Source organism: Electrophorus electricus, chromosome 10 (assembly GCF_041902795.1).
Source record: "Electrophorus electricus isolate QZ-2024a chromosome 10, ASM4190279v1, whole genome shotgun sequence".
NCBI lineage: Eukaryota > Metazoa > Chordata > Actinopteri > Gymnotiformes > Gymnotidae > Electrophorus > Electrophorus electricus.
In genome coordinates, this window is record NC_137506.1 from 26,088,757 (window position 1) to 26,112,974 (window position 24,218).

At 37.1% G+C, this 24,218-nt stretch overlaps 1 protein-coding gene across 3 annotated transcripts in view; it reads left to right on the top strand.

The window, feature by feature from the left end:
• The first annotated feature begins 12,529 nt into the window (after positions 1 to 12,529).
• The window catches only part of begain (brain-enriched guanylate kinase-associated), a 37,988-nt gene continuing 26,299 nt past the window's right edge, over positions 12,530 to 24,218 (top strand). For all 3 annotated transcript variants that reach the window (XM_027025851.3, XM_027025852.3, XM_027025853.3), the window contains exon 1: positions 12,530 to 12,685. Coding sequence is in view for 1 of the 3 variants with exons in the window: in XM_027025853.3 (XP_026881654.2) it covers positions 12,663 to 12,685 (23 nt within the window). In the remaining 2 variants the exon portion in view is untranslated. The remainder of the gene's footprint in view (positions 12,686 to 24,218) is intronic.

Consider the following 24,218-nt stretch of genomic DNA (forward strand, 5'->3'; position numbering starts at 1 on the left):
GAAAGAACAGAGAGAAGAATGTTGTGATTAAGTGTGATTTAGCAGGAGGAGCAGGTCGTGAGCCTCAGTACTGCTGTACATTCCATTGAGGCTCCCCAAATACATTCCATTATATAAGGGTTTCCAAGAAACACCTTTCTACAATTCCTTAATTAGCCTGTGGTGTTCAGGTAAGAGATCTTGGTACAAGGATCATGAGAAAACCTTCTAGAGTGGCTGCCTGGACAGCTGTGAAGAGAGCTTAGAAGCAACTGAACAAATAATGCTTTCTTTCCCTGAGGACAATTCAAAACAAAAAACAACTCTAAATGATTCTCCATCTCAGGTCTTCACCAACAAGAAGACCTTGAATGACTTTTCCCATCCATTTGGTCAAAACAGAATGCAAAATACTCCCACAGCTGTTTTAGGTTATACAGGTTGTTACACATATAAGTTGTCTATTGCAGTCATTCAAATTCTTCTCTTCAGACTTGACTAAGCATATTCCAAGCTGTTGCCAGACAGTGACAATTCATAGATCAGCTTTAAATATATCTGCTTCTATTCTGTGGAGATTTGATCATAATGTTTTTAGAAGATGCTACACTCAGCATTGGCCTTGAAATAACCTGGTATGAATATCAGGAGCAGCACATACAGGACCAGTGCTGTGTCTGTGTGTATTTTTATGTGCAAATGCATCACTTTAAAAATTGATTAACATTGATTGTTTACTGCAGGCAAAAATGCTAGACTTCAGGGATTCATCGATGTAACATCACACATGAAAACACATAATTGTGCCAAATGTGCCACCTATTAATGCATCAAAGCATTTATTTATCCATTTCATAAAGCATCCTTTTCCATGTTGTTTGTTGTGAATACAGAGACTAATCAATGATATGCAATGGGCATGCATTCAGAAAAGAAATTGTCTGTAGTATGTCTTTTGAAGCTGCCTGCTGTTGCTGTTATAGATAACTATTTGTTATGGGTTTAAGTACTAGTATTCAATACCTGAACCAAGCATGAACAATTTATTATTAATTTTTCTTACTGAAGTATTCAGCATATAGTGTAGATATTCTGGAAATTTAGACACAATAGAATATTTACATAATAAATGCTTCTGATAAAAGACATTTGTAAAATGTATGTTATTCACCTGCAGTGATAAGTATGCCATACTAATTATCACACTTCAAATCTATGCATTAATGTTTCTTTTAAGATACTCCATGTATCATTATGTACTGTGCAAGTAATATCTCTTCCGGCTCACTGAAAAATAATTGGGTCCTCTGTGGTTACATGCCAAATCTCATACATATGCAGGCAAGCGTTGTCATGGCAACACTGCAGCCACACTCTCCAGGTTTATTTTCAGCTTTAAAAAAGCGGGTGGGGGAAACACACAGGCACACGAAGAGCTGGACCCTACAATCTCACACCTCCTCTGGGTTGTGACTCACAAGGGACACTATTCCAAAACACTGCAGTGTGCAACTTGGACTGGGAGCAAGACAGCTGCCTGTGTTTTTGACTACAGGCGGAAATTTAAATTGACTTTCCTTCAGATTTGGGCATGAGCTTGCACGAGTCCTGAGATTTTGTCTTTGTTTACAAAATGAACCCAGTATAATAATTAACCATGCCATGTCAATGTAACTGCTTGCCTGTGATTCTACTCTTTTAGTATTTAAAAAAAAATCACCAAAGTCTCATTATTAATCCATTAATTAATGAATACAAAATACATAAAAATTTAAATGTCAAATTTCAAAACTAATAACAAAGACACAGTGCCCTTTTTGTCTAGATTTTCAGGATTAAACTAATGTTCTTTTATTCAAGATACATAGCAATCCTCTTTCTCCTACTACAATAACAGTCCATACAAAGCAGGTTCTAAAGCTATTTTACTCTAATGGCATCAGGTTCATGAATTGCTTCCATGCTGGGTCTCTCTGGCAGGAGCTGTTACATTTTTTTCATGGCCTGTGATGTCATGAATAAGAGTCAGAGTCCACTGTGTGCTGTGGGCAATTCAACATCAGATCTAAGGTCATAGTCTCAGGTTCACATGCTGAAGCTGTGAACATTCTGCTGTCATGATGGATTGCTTCAGTAATTTGGTTGCTGGGTTTGTGGAGGGTGTGTATATGTGTAGGGTTCATAGCATATTTTTATCTGTCTGAAGAGAGAAGCATGCTTGTCTTTGAGCTTAACAAATAAAGTGTATTTGAACATTGTGTTTTCTCACTGGCATGCACAGACATATAAGAATATGTGAGGGAAACCAGAGTGTGAGGGGAATTAATTAGACTTACAATGTATGAGAGATCTGGACTGATCAGGTGCAGATGGAAATCAGGTCTTGGCATTGTGACTGAACACAATGACATGGGTGAAATGAGCCAGGCATACATCACACTTTCCATTTTGCACAGGAAGTGAGCTGTCTTGCTGTACTGAATGACTGATCACTTCTACTTCAAACATTCAAACAGTAGAACAGATCCTAAAACTGGTAGCTTTCAAAATTGCTTGTTTGCTACATAGGATGTCTTTTGCTGGTAATAACAGTTATTGGTAGAGATATTCAAACAGGGAACATTAATTAATCAACAGTGTGATCTGTTGTACTAATGTCTATTGATGTCATTTGATAAGTATTGTTTTACTGCATGGTAAGAATAGTCAAATTTATTAAATGTAGGCACATAAACACTAGAGGGCACTGCAGTACACACAAACAAAATCTTATTTGAATTAATTTCTTAATGAGAATATACTGCGCATTATGTGTGTTCAGTGTAGTCAATTACAAAACATTAATTACTTTGAAAATGTATAACTTCAAACCTCCAAGTGACATTTGGTCCAGCCATACCACTAGACACCATTACTTATCCTATTATCCTATTGGTCCCAACACGCTAACTAATTACATTAGGTGTTGAAAACAGTGTGCCATTTGCAAACAATTCTTTCTGTGTGTAAGTTGTATCTTGCATATTTTGGTGCTGCATGCTTATGTGCTGACTTTTTTACATTAAGTGGAATTCATTACGTGGAAAAGTTATATCTTTGTTATGACTTTCATAAAAGCAATTTTAAGGTCAGACTGATGATTGTCATTTCAAACTTATATGTTTGATGTAAAATGTGCTTTATGGTTCTATTTGTCCACTACTGTCTAATTACTTATCAGGTACTTTTAGGCAGGGTTGTCAAACCATTCTGGCCTGACAGACTTATGTGGGGCAAGGCCAGGAGGTGTTAAAAAGAAGAAAAAAGGCAAAGAAAGTTCACGAGATGAATAAGATCCCCAGCAGTCTTGCCATTCTTTCATATGCTGAGCAAGGCCTCTATACATTAATATTATAATTAAGTGTCAACCACAGAGAACTGGGATAGCACTGATTCAAGAAAAGACAAAGGTAGACAGAACAATGGGGGACTTCAGAGAGATTTGAGCTCAAAATTAAGCAATACTTCCTACGAATCCTGTACGCATAATACATTAAAATTAATGCCCTGTATCTACTCACATGTACATATTATGAAGCAGTAATGTAAAACTTTATAAAGATCACAAAAATTACATACCAGATTTTAAAATTAATATGCATTTTACTAGTGTTAGATTACACCTCATTTAAAAATCTATATTTCTCTCTACATATTTTTTCACAGTAAACATGTTCTTACATTTGCTGAAGAACTATATGTAAGAACTTTTTTAAGTAAGGCTGTGTACTAAGTATCAGAAAATAACAGTCAAAACCCATATATCTCACATCAAGGGGCAACACAAATTAACGTTCCATCTTTGCAATTAACACCTGCAATTTCCCCATTCAAAATACACAATGTTTAGCTATTATAGCTATTATTTCAATTATTTTGTTACTGTAAAGCAACAGAATTGAACATTAGAAACACCTTGTAGACAAACAGTTAAAGTCTATGACTTGCTGCCATGGACAATTTATATCAGTCTTAGTCACTTTGTCACTGGTCATTTTCTGACAGATGTGGATGGGATATTTTTAGATTGCAAACCATTCTCATCTACTCTCAGAGCTCCTGCATTATCAGTGCACTACCATACCCACTGCCCTGCCACCTCCTTGTCAGGGTCTATGATGTACTGAGTATGGACCACAATCCAAATAAGTGGTAAGAAAATAACTATTAATAAACTGGGTAGAGAGTTGCTGATAAGTTTTTTACTGTAATTGATACCGTCAAATTTATATTAAACAAAGGCACCTATATGACAGGTGTACCTAATAAAATAGCCAAAGAGTGGAGGTGCAACATAGGTAGTTCTAATAAAGTGGATATTTTTTGTAGTAATATTCATTATAAATCATAACTTTATATGACATCTGTGGCACACATTTATATATATGTTATAATGTATTATAACAAATACCTTAGGTTTGAAAAGAAAACTGTCTTCTAAAGGACTGTAAAAGTGTATACAATGTAATAAACCATTTTGTCTGATATTCATAGATTTTAAGTGAATGAGGTGATATTAAAAAAAACTAACAGCTTTGCATGCTAACTACAAACCTCATGCAAAATGAAAGCTGCATATTAAATTTATTTATTTTTAATTTTTTTCACACAAATGCCAAAAGGGCTGTACATAATGCTTTATTTGATCTTATATATTTTTATAAGCTTTTGAATTCTACAACAGACAAAATTTTTTTAATGCATTTTAGCATATGCTATGTGACAATTTAATAATATGGGAGGTATTTTTTAAGAGTATGTGAGACATACCAAAGTATAAGTTGTAATGCATTACAACATTACATTACAACAATTGTGATCACAGTGCTATAAACATGTTTTGGAGTAGTGTGTTGTCAGACCATTCTAAGGGGTGAAAAACAAGTGGACAAAATATATATAGAAATACAGATTTTAGAAATAAAGTAAAATTAAAAAAAACAATTAAAATAGAGTACTTCGTGTATTCTTGGTTACTTCAGAATTCATGTCTGCCTGAGAGTAGAAAAATAAAGTGTTGTGGTTAGGGTTAATCAAAACTGTTTATCAGTATGGCTTCAAGGACTCACTGCTATGTAGATGCTGACTTGTCCATTCTGATGATATTCTGAAGAGTTCTGTAATGTAAATCTATTAGTAAAATCGCAGGAAATCTGACTGATCCAATGTATGATTATCACAGGGTGGGATGGTGATCTATAGCTGTCTGCCCCTTCTCAACTCTCAGAACAATGGGCTACATATTGTAAATTAAAATTCAAAACCTGTATTACCCATGTAACTATAGGTACTTGTGACATTCTTATATGAAATATGCATTTAATATGTTATGAATACATATGATGTATAATGCATACAGTATTTATAATTGTTACTAAATATTTTTCAGTGTGACATGTCTCAACATTTGATCATCTTAGGTGTGAAATTTTATAACCTTCAGGTTGCAAATGAAAATTCTTGAAGGGAGCTGTCAAGGAAATCCATAAGCTATTAACTGGCATTTGCACAATGGATTTCACAGATTGCCCAGCTGTACATCTCTTTCTATTGCTCCTGGAGTTACCATGTTGACATCAGTGTCGAAACCAAGGTTTTGAGAATGTGCAATACGTAAAGCATCGTTAACATCAGAGCTTTAAGGAAAACAAATCTGTCTGAAAAAGACTGATGATAACAAGGGCAGATGTACAAAAATCTTTGTTCAACACTGGGATGTATGTGAATGGTTCAAGTGCATATATGTCTGCTGTGATGTCACAAAGTGGTAAAGGCAATACGTATAATAGAAGATTATAACATGTACATGTTTCATTTAGATTAAGCTTTTGAAGCAGCTCGTCTTGTGCAAAAACACAGATGCAGTTACTATGAAACTATAGCAGCTGGAGCATAACCATCTGACTACCACTAACCCTCTGATGGTCACGTGTGTTTATCCTTATTTTATTGTAATAATAATAATCATCATCATCATCATCCTCCTCCTCCTCCTCTTCATCATCATCATCATCATCTAAAAATAACCGAAAGCACCTTTAGTTTAATTTGTAAAATGTAAGGTCTATAGAATTAACTTTCACTATGACCTTGCATATCCACACATTAATTCATTACAAAGTAATATTTATTTTGCAAATGTAGAGCTCTGTAGTTTTTTAACTGGGCTACTAAACCTCCATACTGTGGGCAGTTAAAAAGTTCAAAAGTGTGCAAGTACATTCACATATCAATATGTTTAACACAGTTAAATAAATTATTGATTGCTGCTTTTCTTACCACGAGGTCCCAGACACAGAGGAAGACCATGTCTTCAACAACAGGAGTTTAGAACCACTGTCATTAATGATCTCTTGGTGATTCAAGTTTATGCTCATCTCTAGTTTACTGAAACAGTGATTATTTTATGTTTTAGTAACTGATGAGTTGAGTAGAGAAAGATTAACATGCAGTGAAGTGTCTATAGTCTTAGTCACCCGTTATCTTATATTAGCCTTGCAGAGAAAGCAGTAGAAGGACAGTATATATAATCACCAACATCTCAGCCACACAGCACTCCCTGTGCCTAAAACTGTGGCCAAAAAAAAAAAAAAAGTGATACTGCACTGTATCACTCACAGCATCCATGGAGTCTAAACATGATTCTGATAAATTCCCTGTCTAGACCTATGAAAATGGCCTGGCCTATGCCGTTTATAGTAATTTGTATTTGTGCAAATTGCTATAAATTCTTTCTTACTTTCTTAGATGAAACAAGCATCCCCTAAACAAGCAACCACTAAACTGACACATGATAAAACAATTAACTTGCCTTTAACACACCCATAAAAAAACAACACAAATATTTATTGTTCTGAATACAATTTGTAAATAAAAAAACAATGTATTTGATGTGATTTTTATGTGGTGATTATATTTCTTATTAATATGAAATTATGACCACTTTGGTAAGAATTCCAACACATTCATAACCATCCCTAGCAATTCTAATGAATCCCGCATGAGATCAGCTTTGTCGTTTAGTTAGACCTCATACTGATTGTATGATAAACCTGCCTCTAGCAGTTTCAGCTATAGCCACTTGGTCTAAGTGCTTTAACAATGTGCTAAAGATTTGTCTTATTTTTTCATCACTATTAGACACATTTTCATCTCAAGGCATGATTCTCTAACAGGGTCTGTATATACAGGAGCTACTTCTTTTCCATGTCACTGAAGACAGTCTCAGTATCAGATAATAACTGCAGAATCTGATATTATTTTAAATCACTTTAGATCACTTTATACAAAATCAACTACTTGATGAATTTTGTGCTCTGCTGGCATGTACAAGTTCATTTAGCCTCTACTCCATTACTTGCAGGTCGATTCCTAACCAGCGAACTACAGTTGGGTATTATTTGGATATTTGGATATTATTTGAGTAGCAGAACATTCTCATCACAGAATTAATACTGAAACTGGTGTTAACAATAGTAGGGACACAGTTATGGGTGTTGAACTGTTCAGGTTTATCAGATATAGTAAAAGGTTAAGCATTGGTGTCACTGCTGGCCGCTCACCTAACAAGATCTAGGTAACAGCTATACTGTGGTCAAAAACTAGTTACTGAAAGGTTAGAGGACTGATAACACAAATGGATGGACAGCTAAAAAAAAGTGGCTGGTGAGAGTATTTGTGTCCAATATATTAGAATGTCAAAATATAATCTTTTCAAATATGTCCATCTCAGCAGATTATTTCAGATACTGCAGATACTATTAGTAAAATGTATATATTTAAAGTTAAATTAAATGTATGTAAATTATTTAAGAAACTAAACCTTTTAAAATCCCTTAACAAAAAAGATGTTGCATATGTCCATAGCAGGAGGATCCACCTTTGCAGATGCAACATATGGCTACCTGGATACCACTAATGAATTCCTTCCTCTCAGCCTTCTGATATATATGTATAGAGCACAGCATTCTGACATTCATTATTCAAGACCAGTGCCCCACAGTTTCTCTTCTGGGAGACACTTATTCAGTTTGACATATCAGTCTACTTTTTCACACATTACTAAAATTGTAGTCTGCAGTGACCATGTTGGGGAAGAAATTCTGGCGCAGTAAACAAACTCCGCAAAGCTTTAATCTATCATTATTTGTGTTCTATATCTTAATAGATGGGTACTAAGTTAGATCATCACTTAAGTAACTCAGAACAAATATCTGACATATCTAAAAATCAAACATTCATTTTGCATACTTTCATCCTATGAAGCTTGTAACTGAAGTTAAAAGATAATAGACTACCTAAAATGCAAACAGGTTTGTAAACAGATGGCCTTGCTGTTGGCCTTACAACAATAGTTTGGTGACATAAAGACATCATCACTGTGCAGAAATATGACAAACACATAAAGCATTGAAACATGCCACTCCAAATAACTCATTTGCAATGAATAATTGATTTATGACACTCCAATTCTGCATTACCACTAACAACCACTCTATCACATGGTATCCAAGATCAATATTATGCACCAAAGAGCAAGTGACCTGGAAAGCTAACTGGGAGTACTGTTAAATTATATCAATACACATATTAATTAGCAATATAAATTAGAATACAATGATTAATCCTTGTCTTTCCATTATAAAAAAATAATGAAATGTTTTACATTTTCTGTATACATGTCCATATAGAAATCCACATGATATTGGCATTTACATATTGGAGATAATACAACATGGCACTGGGTAGGACAGTGTATTGGTCTCACAGTCAGAGCCTTGCTGCAAAGTCCAGCCAACAAATCCATTTGGGGCAACTGACAGAGAGGATAGGGGTGGGAAAGTACTAAAATCTATTCAGCCCAGTGCAGCATGATTCGCTTATCCATGCACACAGACTTGAAGAGTGTAGCTTTCTGGCAAAAAAATTAAAAATAAATGCTGTACGGATCAAAAACACACCATGTCTTTACTGTCAATGGGTCTGGCTCTACACTGCAGAGGCAACCAGGGCCTAAACCAGCACTGAACAGGCAGGATCAGGGCTTTGGCTCTTCCACTGCTTCCTGTCCTGTGTTCTCAGCCTGGATGAGTGAGGCAGAGGAAAACCTGTCAGCATGCTGCCTCTCCAGACCGTTTTCTCCCACTTTTACCAACGTGCATGGATCTATGTCCCTCCCCAGACAAAAGGACTCAACTGGTAGCCTCAAAAGATCAGATAAAAGTCTGCAGCACTCACTGTCCAGTGTAGAAGGATCAGTAACCAACATCAAGAGCTTCACTGCATTTCAAAGCTCCAACTTGAGCCTGCGAAGCTCCACCATCAGTGTCCACAGTCTCAATACGAGATGCCGAAGTTCCAGTTCTAGTTTGCAGAGTGGCAGCTTCTGTGAGGATGATGGCTGGGACACCAACAGCTGGAGCTCAGGTGCCACCTGCCTGCTGCAAAACTCTATTAGGCAGCACAGTGAGCAGGTCTTCCAAGACCGCACCAGCTCATGCAGTCAACCTGAACCAGCAAGTGTGTCTGACGTTGGCTACCAGACCTTTCACAGATGCCAAGATACTGAACGGAAACTGGAGAAAACAGCACAGAATGAACATGTAGAATGGCACGATTCCATGCAGAGCCAGTCCTGTAGCACTGTTGCGTCATCTACATCAGCACTCCCGGATGAGAAAATTGAGGCAAAGCTCAAATTTTCCAGATTTCTGGATGAGGTAACCTGCAGAGTATTGGATCCTGAGAGTCTGCAAGCCTTCGGTGTAGTGTACCAGAAGGAACAGGTTTTTATGGAACCACCAAGAAGAACTTGCTTTGAGACTGACATAGATATTGTATGGAGAGAAGATGAGTTTAGCTCCACAGACACAGATGGAAAGAAACAACAGGGAATAAACAAAAGAACCTTGATGATTAGTCCAAACACCTCCAAAAGAAACTTTGCTGTAAAAAAATGTGCAGTTTCAGTTTTTGATGGAAAGAATATTGTAGTTTCAGACCAGTCACCTGGATTTTCCAGAACACCCTACCATACCACTTCTTTACGCAGACCTGCTCACAGCAATTTGGTGAGTACTTTTTAAGTGGATTCTTGGCGTCCCAGCAATTCAAACATTATTCAGTTCGCATTTAACAATATTATGCCATTTTTTCATAACCCTTGAATGTTAAGTTGATTGCAGTATTCATTGCCAAGAGTGCAAAAAAATATCTTATGTACTGTAAAGTAGAAAAAAATATATGTACATATTTATACATATATATGGTTGTGATCTTTGATGTTCTCTTTTCAAAATTAATCTGAACAGAAATCTGCCATAATGTCCCCTACAATACTCACTTTTTCAAAAGATTTTAGTTATTCGCTTGTGTATATATTATGTTGTGCACATTTTAGATATCTTTCCCTCAAACATTGCTCAGATTAAAACCAACAGTAAATACTTCATGTTCTGTCACTAAAAATGTATTGTCTTTACGCATTACTCTCACCAAATACCCAAATCAATGTCGGCACTACAAGAACAGTGTGTGTTTGCCCTATTCACCTCCCCCATCTGCTAGGGAACAAGGCTATTAATGATTCACAGTTGTCTGGACTTTTTGTCTGAAACTACTCTTTCCTAAATGCCATGCACCAAAGGTGGCCTGTTCTTCAGTGGTACAACCAACCAACACCTGCCATTGATGGCTGGAGCATATTAAAACACCTCAGTTGAATAGATTCCTGTATTAGAATTCTGTCTGTGCCATCTCCTTAGTAACTGCATTGTGCATGTTGTGTGTGTGTGTGTGTGTGTGTGTGTGTGTGTGTATGAACTGTTTTCCTTTTGATTATAAGGATTCTTCTCAACTGTCGTGTTGAACTGTGGGTCTTTCACTGAATACCCTTCATGAAAATACAAATGAATGGCAGCAGTAGTTTGTGTGTGTGTGTGTGTGTGTGTGTGTGTGTGTGTGCGTGTGTGTGTACATGAGTGGGTGCAATAGTGGGTGGATAGACAAGTATGCTTTTGAGATGTTCATTTGTGTTTAAACAATAGTATGCACACATATGTAATCGATGTGACCTGCTCAGCTGAATGCTGGGGTGCATTTCATAGTGGTAAACACATTGAGAAAATATATGCATTTGCTCTATGATGCTGAGTATCCATGGCTACGTAACCATGGTCCAATAAGTACTATAAAGGGTGCATTGGCCACAAATGCAGCAAAGGTTGTATACAATAACATAATCATTTAGCTGCACACAAGAATAATTTAAAATTTTGTTACTGTTAAGACTAGATAAATGATATAGTAATATTATATGATGATGGTTACATGCTGATGGTTGATGGTTATTATTAAATAATTATTACTACATATTATTGCCAAAATTATTTCTGTCAATATTACCATATAAATTATGATGCAGAAAGCTTGCAAAGCAAAATGGGCATATGCATGTGGCTGTATAATATCATAAAGAAAACATGTTTTTTTTCTTCTGATTGTTGGCTGACTTCCACATGGCTGAGGGAGGGTTTGGTGTCTCTAGTGTGGATGAATGCAGAGAGATTTTGCTCTGCTTAAGGTGCAGACAGACTAAATTCACTGCAGCCTAGCAAGGAAGCACTGTCAGTACGCCAGTGAGTCATCCTACTGTGTGTGTGTGTGTGTGTGTGTGTGTGTGTGTGTGTGTGTGTGTGTGTGTGTGTATGTCTATCATATCCTAGTGTTTTCCCAGATCTTCATCAGCAACCATATGCTCAGGGTCATACTGTTTTGAAGCTTTAGTAGCATTTCATTCCTCCATTTACATATCATTTCATCTCATTGCATCATTTTTATGTCATCACCCAAATTTTTATTATCACCATTTGCACTATATTCAAACATGTAATGAATCTCTATGATGTGTCATGGTGCAATCATCATTGCTCATATTTTATCATATTGTATTAACCTTCAAATGACACATCCTCACACTTATGCTAGTTTCAACACAGAAGAAGAATAAGAAGTCAATATCTGACTGATTACTTGTGTGCAAATCAACCTATTCTCTGAGGTAGACCCACCCACTCTGAGGTAGACCTCAGCTGCTCATGAGAAGGTACATCTTTTTAGTGCTAACATAATTTCTTCTTTTCAAAGATAATGCATAATCTCTTTTCTCTTCTGTTTGACTGCACAAATGAATAGTGTGGGAATGATGGAAGCTTGCAAATCCTCTTGACAAGCAGTGTTTATATATAATAAAAATCAAATCAGTCCAGTGTGGAGCAGCAATGAGATGACAGTGAGGAAGACATAACCTCTGATCTGTTTTTAAATCCCCACTTAATGTTTTCCCCAGGCCTCTGATGGAGAGACGCATACTATGAGGTAGGTCACTTTCTTTCACTTTTCCTATGTGTTTCCCTCTCCCTCCCTGCCTCCCTCCCTCTCTCCCTCCCTGCCTCCCTCCCTTTCTCTCATTCGGTTTCCTCTCGCGCTCTCTCGCCCATTCTCTTGCTGCTGCCTCAGTGTGTGCTGAGGTGCTCAGTGCTTGCTAAGGCAACTCTCTCTGTTGAGCGACTGGGGAAGCCTCATTGTAATGCATGCTGCTAAAAGCTGGGGATACAGGCACATGCACACACTGATCTGATCCGAAAATGAGACGTAAAGCTCACAGACGGTAAGACAAGGAAGTCTTTTAGAAAACATGCATGCAGAAATGTGTGTGTGCATGATGCGTATATGTGTGTGTGTGTGTGTGTGTGTGTGTGTGTGTGTGTGTGTGTGTGTGTGTGTGTGTGTGTGTGCGTTTATAAGGGAATGTGTCACACAGGCTGTTGCACTCAATTATGAATGTGAGAGTTTGTCCTTTATTTTCTTTGATGCTGCAAGTTGTTTCTATTTGATGTCTATTCCTCTAATAACACCACTTAATATTAGATTAGGTTTAATATTACACAGGTCAGATTTATTATTACAATTCTGAACAAGAAATTCATTATGAGTTGAACAAGGGAAACACTGATTCTATGGACATAGTTAACATTTTATAGATTATTTTGCATTTGTACTCTGGTGAAGATGATGCCAGTTCAGGTGACGTGTTAGTTTAGCTGATTTTTACTCTCTTAATTACAGCTAATATTCTTCAATTTTCCTATTTGCAAGAAACAATGAAGAAAGAGAAATTATTTATCTCTAATGTCAAATACTAATTAAATATTACCTAAAAACCTTTTTAAAAAGATATTTTAAACTCCACAGCAGTAATACATTTGCAAACTATAAATACTTTTATATTTTCTTAAACAAAAAAAGATTTCCAAAGGGTTTGTATATGAATATGAATAATTCTCTGCAGCTGTAAAATCAACCTATGAGTAAATTATCTCAAAATGGCAATAAAACTCAGAATCAGAACATTTCTGTTTTCCTTTTTCCTACAGTATGAGTACAGTTTCTGGGGCAACAGGCTACTAAACCTATATCATTCATCTCTGTGTGAAGATATAAAATCTCTAACAGAACAATGAACAAATCCCTGATTATATAAACTATTACCCATTTATCCGTTTATAATATACCATTGAAGGCTATTATTATTATTATTATTATTATTATTATTATTATTATTATTATTATAGTTGTTATTGTTTCTGACTTTCATCAATAAGAGCATTTTAAATGCTAGTTTTTTGAAAGAAATTAAATTAACAGATATGAACAGAAATTAAATGAACTACCCATCCAGTTTTTAATGTGGATTTCCAGTACATATCACAGTGCTAACATCCGCACAAAGTCTCCAGTCCATTAAGAAGTTGATTGTGTTCTCTTTCATTAATTTTGTGGAGAGATATAAATGAGACACATGATCCCCATAGAATGATATGAAATGAAAGCTACCACAGCCTCTAAAACTGCTTGTTCACTGGGGAGTGAGTGGGTAAGGCTTTGAATAAACGTCTATACATCAGTTAATCATTCACATGGAAAAATCTAAGGGAAGTCCAAGTAGTTCACACAGTGCTTTAGGGGCTTCCATCTCACAGATGAACATAGAACCATGGAGAAAACAAAGAGCATCACACTGCTGAAAAACCTGAGAGGCTTGTTCATTCAAAGTTCTGCTGTTATCATCAGAGATTGAGAACCTAGAATAATGTGCCATTACCAAAACTGTCCAGACATTTGGTTGGGACAAACAAACAAACAAACAGATATATATATATATATATATTGAGGATAAACCTGTTTTGTAAATCTGAATAGTTACAAACTGTGTTGCTAGCTTAGCTGCTTGTTGCTGCTCTCTTCTTTCACTTCAGAGGAAAGATGTGCTAGTGAACTTGCAAGTCAGGGTTACAGTATGGACCAATATGGACCTTAGTGCTAAAGGTGGGTTGGGGTCCTTATAAATGATGATTGTGTGTGAAGCCAAATAATACAAAAACATTGATTTCATATATAGTGCTTGACAAAAACTACTAAGCTCCCCACACTGGCTTCAGTGCTGCAAAAGGGTTTTCATAATTAGGTTGCTAATAACTGGTTAATAACCCAGAAAGCTTTTAATTTTTACCTTCCTGGAGCTCCTGTCTATATGACTGAATGGGCCCTTATGTTTAAAGCTCAGGGCTTGAAAGTGTATCACCATGATAGGTTCTGCTTTCTGTCCCCTTATTAAGAAAGCAGTTATATAGCCAAAGACTTTAAATTTCCCCAAAGGGTAGGTGCAGAAACTTCACTTCAACCCGCAGATACCAGAGCTGCCTTAGGCAACAACACTGGGAAAAGTGCATGTGTGTATGTGAATGTGCATGTGCATGTGCGTGTTTGTGTGTTTTGGAGTCTGGCAGTAACATGGATTTAGTGGATAAATGGGAGACCTAGAGGACAGAGAGAGTGAGCAAGCTGTAGAATGCAGAGATTCAGGTTTGTGTACAATTCTGACAACTCTACAGAAAAGTAAAAGTAAGACAAATATAGAGCTCTAACTGACACCCATTAGTGCTCTAGCTACCAACTTTTAAATCCTCACTGTACCTCAGTTACATTATACATTTTTAATTTCGAGTTACTTATTTGTTTATCATATTATTTATTCAAAGCTTGTACTGGGGGTCCAGCCATAATTCTCTGGCTTCACACTTTTATCTGCTTCCCACTTTCTGAGCTTCATTGTTGGTTGTCAAAATCGGAACAAACTATTAACAGTTTAACAACATCATTAAGTTATATATGTTAACATATTCTGTATTTAGGATTATAACTAGTGCTAAATATATATGACATCCTTTAATTAAGTTCATGTTTAGTAAGAGCTTTGACCTGCATACCCATCCTCAAAATGTGTAAATCTTTCAATCTGCCTCCCTGAGCAAGGTGTGAATTAATGAGAAGCCCACAGCTGTAAGAGTCAGTGTGAAATGTTTGCACTAATTCATGTTTTACTTAGTATGTACTGCAATGTCATAGTTATATTGGCTAGTTTTTAATTGGTTTATATTTTATCATTTTTACTGGAGTTTTACACTATTGGCTCTTTGGAGCTGGAACCAATAGAATTGTCAGTTTCTGTTTATAGCAGATTATGACCTCTACTCTGCATAAAATCATACTTTTTGATATATGAAAAGAACAAGCTTTGTCACATCAGCACACTTCACTGAATTGTGTGAAGAAGAACCTTTCATTTCACAGCAATCTGTCTGCTGCACAAAACCAAATGTTGGCTTTGTTGAATCACTGTTTAGTTGCATGGTGGTAAGCTAATCAATTGTATTTGCAGAAAGAGTTTGTTAGATCTGTAATGGAAAGTATTAATTCATACTCCCCTTAACTATTTATTTAGGCAATTCTTCCCATTTCACTTGAGATACATTTTCACAACTGGTAAATATTTTCATACTCAAATAGCAGCCGTTACTGACAGCACAGATACAATTCTAATGCCAGACTTACATAACTTTCTTGCAGTTTGGTACTAATCACTCAGTTGGACAAAATGAATTTCACAAAATGGAGGCGCTGCATTATCCCTGAAGTGTTCCCATGAGCTACAGGAGATACAGAACTGCCAGGGCTGCATGCAGTTATTCACCACTGATTCTACAGACACTTGCCAAGTATGTTTAGCTGGTGTGAGGATTCATCTCTCTCTACAATTTCTGTTCATTTCTTACCCTAAGAGTTTCAGAGACTCAGAAGAGCCATTTGGCAGTTAATGCCCTCTTGGATCTTCTCCTAGCTGTATCATTCTTTCTCAGCACTAGATTAACAAGGGCCTCTTTGGCCCAAAGTTGCTTCTCATTCGATAAAAATATAGTGGAATTCTGAAGTTCCCATTTGCAGAAGAGAATATTGTGTCATCTGTCAGTAGTGGTAAGGAACATAATCAAACATCAAATTGAACTGCGCTTGACTCTCCTTGTGTTAGAGTGTTAAGTTTGTGTTATGGACTTGAATGTATTAAAATGGAAAACAATCAGTTTAAAACTAATACCATTGTATTATTAAATTAAGTTACAATGATGTTTTTACTACAGCATTTTATTACATTACTACACTGTTGGGAGTAACACTATTTTTTAACATTACTGCAGCTTACATTTACTTCACAACTTTATTTCAATTATTGTAAATAAAGATGTATGTATTATTTATTAAGTCTTAGTTAATCAGCGATTTTGTTTATTGTTGCTTGTATACTCCAAATAGTACTAATCACACAAATAGTATTTATAACAATAATTATAGGCTATTTCTGTACCTTCTCATTAACTAAGTTTGTGGGCTCATGTGCTACTGCTGACTTGCACAACACGAATTGTGGATGTAACTAGTGCAAAGTGTAAAGAACGTTTAAATTTTTTTGTCTGCAGTAGAGTGGAAAAGGAGATGATATTCTTATTATTTTGAATTCATTGCACACAATGATTAAAAAACAAAACAAAACATTGTGTCCAATGAAACTATGCACAAATTAATAACTTTCCACTGCAAAAGGAGCAATGTCAAACCACCTAATTAGACAGCATACTACAAAGTTCCTGGCTAAACTTTACATGCCAGTGATTGGGTAGTTCTTTATTCATTAAGTAGCTTACCAAAAAGACTAATGTCTCATCACATAGCACACTATTTCAAGAGAATATAGGCCATTTAGTTATAAGCTAGACAGGTTTTGGTAAATACTCTCTTCATAAATATCAAGCAATGAGATTCTGAGTAAACAGAAGTGTCTAACAAAACAATGCATATTATACATCCAAAATTAATGTGAATCAAAACAAAGCAACAAAGTAAAACCACAAAACAAGTGGTCTTACTTCATTGTTAAAACCACAAGTAAATCCACCAAACAAAATACAGGCTTCCCCCAAACAGGTCGAGATCCAACAACACAGAAGGTCACATGTAAAGCCTTATGGGAGAAACAGCTCAGATGAAATGTCATTCATTTAGATGTGAAATATCATTCATAAATGCTTCATGAACCTAAGCACTTTGGCACAAGTAATGAATGTTATATGGATATCTTTTAAGAACTCCTTGCCTGGAGTGTCATTTATTCCACAATATGATGTACATTTTAAATTATTCATTCACATAGAATGCGCTACACATCGACATGCCGAATCCATTACAAGACAGTAATGTTACACATTTATGAAGATATTTAATGAACATTTCATAATCAAATATATGATAGTATTGCAATATTACTGTACCATTCATAAGTGTGTTATGAATGCTTCATATAAGTGTAATTGTAAAGCATTACCATATAGAGTAAATGGATCTGATCCAAGTATACCGAGTATACCTAAATAGCAGAATCACGTTCATGTTAAACAAATGTCTGGCTCTGGCCAAATACCATTCCTGAGCTTTTGTGCAAATTTAAGAAAGTAGCATTTTGCTTCCTAATTAGAGAGGAAAATTTCTTAAGCTTATATGCACAGAAATGAGAAACCAGCAAATGGTAAGATCTTCAAAGCAAGCTTCTTTATTTTAATGGCCAAAAAATCTGCTGTGGATATATTATACATTCTCCATGGATGTGTCCCTGGGGCTTGCTTTAATAGGCAGACTCTGATTAATTATCCAAGTATCTCAGCCTCCTCCTTCTTTGGATGAATGTAGATAAATCCTTTCATATTTTTTCCAAGACTGTCTGAGATAAAGAATGTATGAAACTTGTGGATATTGTTGGATAGTCTTTTTAAAGTGGCTGTAATGTGGTTGTAATATAGGTCAAGCCAGAAAGTATAGGGTACAACTCAATTGAAAGCATCCACAAATTTTCCTTAGCAAGGACTTGGTTGTTGTTTATGCTTTACCACTGCAGCACTAAACCATAGCATAAAATCTTTAAAAACAACTGCACAGGAGAAAGTGAAACCGGTGCAACTCTAATGGTGCCAAGAGCACTGTTTTGCTAAGCATGTATTTAACTGCAGATCTCAGCGAGTGTCTGCACTCACCTGACAACCAAGACAAGCAATCTGAGAGTCCACCCCAGGCCTATGTAGAAGAGGCTGCTGCAGGGAAGCTGGCAGCATTGTTGTTGGGAGAAAGAGTTGCAGACTAGCTTCTCATGACACTGAGGCAGCAATTTTAATTTGGCTTTTAAAAATATAACTGACTGGTGTAAATTGGCAGTGGAAGAGATTGTGTTGTGAAGTTTCTATTATGGCACTGATATGGCATTGACTGGACCAAATGTATTCAAGAGTGAGAAAGCTTATATTTTTAAGACCCAGAGAATTTTTTTCAATCTTGGTCTCATGTGAAAAAAGCTATTTTAGTGCAAAACTGCAACTGAACTTTATGTGCAAGAATTCCCAGGTTCATGTAGCTCAGACCCATTATTATTGTGCTGTAAGCCAGATCGCGTTATACACATCAGCTCAAGATGTGGTCAAGGATAGCAGACAATAATGGTGTATCTATGAATAAATGTATTTATAGCAAACTCTACACTTGTTATTAAACTAATTATAGCTCTAAAGTCTAGTGGGTGTTTGTAGTCAATGTGAATCAGAAACCAAATGTATTTTACTTCCTTAATGTCAAGTAGCTCCAGAGCCAGTTTATGACAAGCTTGTGAAATTCTTATTCCTCCCCTTATATCAAAAACTGACTGCAAAATGCTACAAACGCTGAGCGCGATCATGAGAGAGTTGTCAGTGAACAGGGTGAATGGAGCTAAACGGCTAAAAAAGAGAAATTAAAATGCCTTTGCACCACTTTGCCAGGATCTTTATTTAATTTTGGAAAGCAGAAGAATGTATTACTAAAATAGTAAAGAAAACTTAGCTGTATATATACTTTTTTTCTACAGCAAACAGGTTTTTGGCAGTAATACACTAGTATTTCTGATAATACAGCAACCTGTTAAATCCTGGTCACAGATATATTATTTTATGATGTCTTCTAATTGAAGAATGAGTAGTTCAAGTGAGATGGAGGTGAGGTCAGGAGGCTTTCTGTTTAGAATTCACTAGTCTCATGACAGTAAACATGAAAAAGCCCAGACATGTGGCAATTACATATCTTTAAGTAAAGCATTGATGAGTATTCACCAGTCAAGTTTATTTAGACCAATATGAGTCTGTAGTGGAATAAGTTATCTTATAGAAAAGTGAGATATATGCTAAATAGATACAAGCATCGCAATCCATCAATCAATCCATCCAAATGCCAGAAAAAATAGTTTTAGTGAGTACTCATTATACTTCTTTTAAAGTAGCAGTAAATAAACTGATATTTAGTAAAAATGGAGTTTGCAATGGTGTATGCTTGCTTGGGAGTGTTTTTTTCATGCAAGAGCAGATTACCACCATGTTTCTGAAGGGTATACATTGCAATCTTGTTTGATATTTCCTCAGAGAACCACTAAGCAATATGAGGCAACCACTGCAGGGAAGCTCTGAAACAAGAAAAGACAGATTGTGTGTGTGCGTGTGTGTGTGTGTGTGTGAGGTAGTGGTGGTGGAGGGAATACTCTCACAAAATTGCCCTCATCTATTCCAACAGTATCTCCAGCAGAGCTACTCCACAGTAAAGCAATATTAACTGCTACTACCATCAAGTCTTGTTTGCATTGCTGTAATACTAAAAGAAGATGAAAGAAATAATGAAATCAGTGCATAAAGACAAAGGTAGGCAGCTAGTGTTCACTCTGCTACACTATTATATATGGAGAAGCTTATGCTTTGCAGTAGCCAATAAAGTGACAGAGAGTTGCTGGCAGATATTTACTCAAAGGCATAAGGCTTCCACAACAGTGATTATACAACTCTGCTATATAAGAGAAAGCAGCTTTTCCTTAGGAATTCTGTGATGCTACAATATGGCACAGCACAAATCAATTTAGATGAATATTGCAATGTTAGTGAGAATTAAGGGATGATTCAGTGATAGAGGTTGATAAATGAGATTGAGAGTGTAAAGTACGGTTATGGTGAAACCTTTCATTTACTAATTGAAAGCTGTGCTTCAAGCTTATTAGTGGAAAATCATAGGGTGACTATACTGATGTTTACTCTGGTCAAGCCAATGGTGCCAAATGCAGTAGATGTTTTGTAAAAACAAATTGTACCCTCTTGTTTGTCATATATACATCACACAGATTTTTTACACTCCAGTATTGCCAAGTTTATCTGACACGTTATGAAACATTTTTGTGTCCTCTTCCCTCATGGGAGACCTTGTGAGGCCTGATTGTTCCTCCAAAGAATGAAAGAGAATAGCAAAAATCCACCAATCAGAGCAGCCTATCAGACAGCATAATCTCCAAATGCTAGTGCTACAACTACAGCAGAGGGCTCTCCTCAGGCAGAGAAAGAATAAACCAATGACATTTACACACTGAGCCATGCATGTGTGGGTGTGTGTGTAGGTGGGTGGGTTTGCTTGTTCAAATTCAATATGTTGAATCAAGAGTCAGCAATGATGTCACCAATTGCAGGACAATGCATCTTGTCTATTTTTGTTAGTGGTTATGAAAAGAAAAGGGGGTGAAAAATGACTTACTCATGTTATCTAGTATCCCCTTGATTTTTCTCTTCACCTCAGCTCCTGGAGTGCATAGCATGATTAGACACCATATTTCTCAAGGGGTCCCTCACAGATCAGAATCAATGCTGTTCCAGACTGAGAATGATGAATCTATGATGCGCCTGCTTCAGACCAAGATATTGTGGAATTGGTCGATGGGGGAACTACCAATGTGGTCATTTAATTAGTGCTTTATGGTTTGTGGGCAGAAGTAATTTATTAAATATATTTTTATTATTAAAAAAATGTAAAAGAAACTTGTAAAGACAATATAAAAATCATACTGGATAAAATGCAATATAGAGAGCAAGTTATGTACTGATCTTAACCGTGTTAGATGATACTGAACAGCATCATTGCCAGCTGATCCTACTGACTAGTGTAACGGTGGCCCGAGTGCCACAGGGCAGGGGGCAGAAAGAACAGACTCCCTCGACTGTGGCATACATTTATTACGTTAAGACATAGACGACAGTGGCACTCACACAACAGCAAAGAAGAACATGAACACACACTTAACATTAACAAAGATTATACAAACATTGATTTTAACTACACGAATGAACATTACCGCAACATCTACATAAACAGTGACCAACAACATTGCACATACTAGCAGGGGTTTATATACACTGACAAACATGCAACACTAAACCCTGTGCAGATGTCTGCAATCAAGGGGGCGTGGTTACAAATAACAGTCGTGAATCCCACTGCATGCGGCGGGCCGTACCAAGTGACTAGTGGGGGGGGGGAGCATTCCATGACAGTACCCCCTCCAAAGGGGTGCAGCTCCCGACACGTCCGACTCCAGGACAGCGAACCCCAGGCCACCATGTACACATACACAGACAGCATGCCAGTGCCCATCTAGCACAAGGTGGGCTAGGTGCCACCAACAAGGGAGGCCTCTCAGTAGGAGGGAGAAAGGCAGAGTCCTCTCTCAGGTCAGTCCGGTACGCGCCTAATAACAGGACAATGTGCCTGTAGACACACAAAAGGCACAAAAACACACAAACAGAAGCTCCAACAGACACACACAAATGGCACTGTGACACGGCACCCGCTAGCAGTGCAGGCACTGGAAGCATGTCCTTGGCACAGCTGGACACGCAGGGGTGCACATTCGCCCCACCTCCAGGTGTGCTATTCCCTTTAACGGTCCTGCTTTTGCTCGTTGCTCTAGGAGCATCCAGAGGCAATCCATCTCCGGGGCTTTGGGCGGGGCCTTCCAGTCCTCCTGGTGAGTCCACTGAAGGGGAAAAACTTGGGCTTTGCCCTCACTAGTCAGGGACCTAGCCGGCTCCACCAAACCGCCATCACCGCGGTCCCCATGGAGCCCTTCGGGTCCTGGACACGATAGCCATAGGCCCCCCCAAAAAATTCCAGGGTGTGTTCCTCTCCTCCTCCGGAGTGGTCAAGAATGCCGGTCACGGTCCTATCCCTAAGATCCAGGGATACCAGCAGCAGCATGGGATGTGCTTAAGCACCCCTCTTCAAGGAGTCTGTTTGCTGACGAGGGAGTCGGCGTCCTGTGGTGGCTGGTCATTCTGTCACAGTGGCCCGAGTACCACAGGGCGTGGGGCAGGACGAACAGACTCCCTCGACTGTGACATACATTTATTATGTTAAGACGTAGACAACAGTGGCACTCATACATAACAGCAAAGAAGAACATGAACACACACTTAACATTAACAAAGATTATACAAACATTGATTTTAACTACACAAACGAACATTGCCACAACATCTGCATAAACAATGACCAACAATGTTGCACACACTAGCAGGGGTTTATATACACTGACAAACACAACACTAAACCCTGTGCAGGTGTGTGCAATCAAGCGGGCGTGGTTACAAATAACAGTCATGAATCCCACTGCACGCAGCGGGCCGTACCAAGTGACTAGTGGGAGTGGAGCATTCCATGACAACTAGGCTTTTGTCCTGACACTGAATATTACATTTACATTAAACAGGTTACATAGCTCTTTGAAATACAAAAAGGTTGTTAAGAATAATGTTCTTGTTTTATAACTTCTTTTGATTTGCAAAGGACCAGTTTACAAATAATCTGAACAAAACAGATTACTGATTAATGAGTTTTCTTTTGTAACTTTTGGAGAAGCTGTGAGTGAGTTACTGAACGTTTCCGGCAAAGAATACAACAAACAAAAATAACCTGTTAATTCTGTTAGGGATACATCTTTCTTAGATGAGCAGAATCTGTATGTCTATAATTGGGAATTGTCTATATGATTACAATGTATAGACAACAAAACACAATAAACAAACATCACTAATACAGTGACAACAAATTAACCAAGAAAATAACCAGAAGTGTACTCACTAAAGCCCATCATGTTAGTGTTTTAGTGGGCATTTATTATCAATTTCCCTTATAGCATCTGAATTTCCATTGATTAAATAGGAGATGGTGCCTAATAACTTTTGTCATTTTAGTCATCATTTTGTTGGGTCTTTTTACATATTTCTTATTGCGTCTCCACAGCAATAAATAGTTGTTGTTTTGTTGATTTTTGACATTCTCCCTTTAAATACATTCTACCCTTCTGAGGATATAGTCATTCATTACTACATTCAGCATTCATTACCCACGCTTATACAAACGAGACACGTATTCTCAATAGCCATTTCATAAGGTACACCTATTTAGATTCACCACTAGTCAGTTTTTCATCAGAAGACCACTGCTGACTATTGGGCGGAGACCATTCTTAACATGGCAGTGAGATTAACTTGGCAGTAGCATGGTAGTGGATCATGAGTATGACATTGTCTGGCACAGCAGTGTTACAGCTCCATTAAGAGTGGTTTGCCTACAGTAGTCCAGTGCTCAGAAGCTGACAATTGCTGACAAGTTGGAGAATAGCCAACACAAATTCTGAGAGCTATCTAACTGCAGATTTTAGTCCCCACCTTAATCTAACACTGCTTATTCAGATAATCAAGGTCTTTAGTATTATACGTATATTCAAGCCAAACGAACTCTGCATGAACTGGGCCAGTAATACCCCAGGACTAAAATTCCACCCCTGAGCTCTAGTCTCTAACTATTCACCTAAAGTGTCTTTCTAATAAGATATTTGTCTAAGAAAGTGCATTTCCAGTGCATTTCAT